The sequence below is a fragment of the Calidris pugnax genome, unplaced genomic scaffold, assembly GCF_001431845.1.
Source record: "Calidris pugnax isolate Ruff unplaced genomic scaffold, ASM143184v1 scaffold56, whole genome shotgun sequence".
NCBI classification, from domain to species: Eukaryota; Metazoa; Chordata; class Aves; order Charadriiformes; family Scolopacidae; genus Calidris; species Calidris pugnax.
In genome coordinates this window covers 3,181,165-3,182,642 of record NW_015090839.1, presented here as the reverse complement: position 1 = coordinate 3,182,642, position 1,478 = coordinate 3,181,165, and the positions used below count along the sequence as shown (strand labels likewise).

General features: G+C 62.0%; 1 protein-coding gene across 20 annotated transcripts in view; it reads left to right on the top strand.

The window, feature by feature from the left end:
* The window catches only part of NRXN3 (neurexin 3), a 925,309-nt gene that overhangs the window by 564,910 nt on the left and 358,921 nt on the right, over nt 1–1,478 (top strand). The window contains exon 1 of one of the 20 annotated variants that reach the window (XM_014941887.1): nt 136–1,207. The exons of 18 other annotated variants lie outside the window; for them this stretch is intronic. In XM_014941887.1, the coding sequence (XP_014797373.1) occupies nt 964–1,207 (244 nt within the window). In that variant the 5' untranslated portion in view covers nt 136–963. Of the gene's footprint in view, nt 1–135; nt 1,208–1,478 lie in introns of those variants that run through there. One more of the 20 variants, XM_014941886.1, reaches the window with a different exon arrangement.

The window sequence follows — 1,478 nt, the reverse complement described above, 5'->3', positions numbered from 1 at the left end:
CGGAGCCAGCCAGTCCCTCTGCGGAGAGCTGCCGCCGCCTTCATTGGCTGGCCGGGCCGGGATATTTGCATACGGCTCGCCCATTCGCGGAGCCGCTTGCCCGGCCGCCCCGGCTGTGCTTCACCTGCGCCGCCGAGTTGTCCGCACTTGGCGCGCCGGCCGCCAGCATCCCGCCCCCGGCTCCGCTCCGCGCCTCTCCGCGCCGCTCCGCACGGCCCGCCGGCCTCTCGCCCGCGCCTCACCGACCGACCCACAGACCGACCGCCCGGGAAGACCTGGCGTTGCCCTGCCCGGCTGCTCGGGGTTAATCGGCTTGTGCCCTCGGTCGCCTGGATCCGGTGGAAGGAGGATAACAGTCCGGCTCTCTCTGTGTGTGTGTGTGCGCGTGTGCGTGTGCCTAGCAGTTCTGCATTGCAACACTTGCTAGTGGAGAAGCAACAGAACCCCCCTGGAATTGGGATAAAAAAAAAAAATATCAAAAATTTACCTGGGGTCTCTGGCTTTTTTTTCTTCTTTTTCGCTTTCAGTAGTCCCTCTCAGCTTAGTGAGAGACAGGGATCGCGGGCAGGGAAAGTCCTCAAGGACTCCGTGATCCTGGAGGAACCTGACAAGTGCAAGATCCAGGACCCTGGCGCTGACATGAGCGGCTTTCCTGCGCTCTCCGGGAGGCTCGGTACGGCCGCGGGGTTCCTGGCACAGTAGATCCAGCCCTGGGAAACGGCGCCTCTCATTCTTCTGTGTGTGGTTACTAACCTTCCCCCTTCCCTCCCCTCCCCTCCTAGCACACGCTCTCTCACACAGACACATACTGTCTCTTTGCCTCTTGAACACACACGCACGCCCTAGAGCCTCGGAAGCGACTCTCCTTTCTGCTAAGCATGGGTCCCCTGGCATCATGAACCTTATCCTCTCTCCCCGGCTGGAATTCAGACTGCCCGTCTGTAGGTGCCCTGTGCCTTGACCATGCACCTGAGAATAGACCCCAGCATTTGCCCGGGACGCCGCCCCGCCTGGACCCTGTGGATGTGCTCCCTCTTTTGGGGATGTATCGTCAGCTCTGTGTGGAGTTCCTCTAACGTGGCTTCTTCTGCCTCCTCTTCCTCGTCTGTATCTCAGGCTCAGTATGAGCATCACTTCCACGGCAGCAAGCACCACTCTGTGCCTATCTCTATCTACCGCTCCCCTGTCTCCCTCCGAGGAGGACACGGTGGGTTCCCACTCTTGTTTCTTTCTAACCTTTTTGCAGAGCGGCTGGAGCAGCAGAGAGGGAGCAGGGACGACGGCTGTGACTCCGGGGGAGGGGGGTCCTCCCAGCCCCTCATATTTCCGCCGTTAGCCCCCCTACCCATTAACCCTCCTTTCCTCTCCTGCCCCCTCCCAGAGCGGAGTCCCGGGCTGAGGACGGGCCGATTTCAAAGAAAACTTCCCGGGCCGGCGCGGTCCAGCGGGGGGGAGGGAGGGGGGGGGCTGGCGGGACC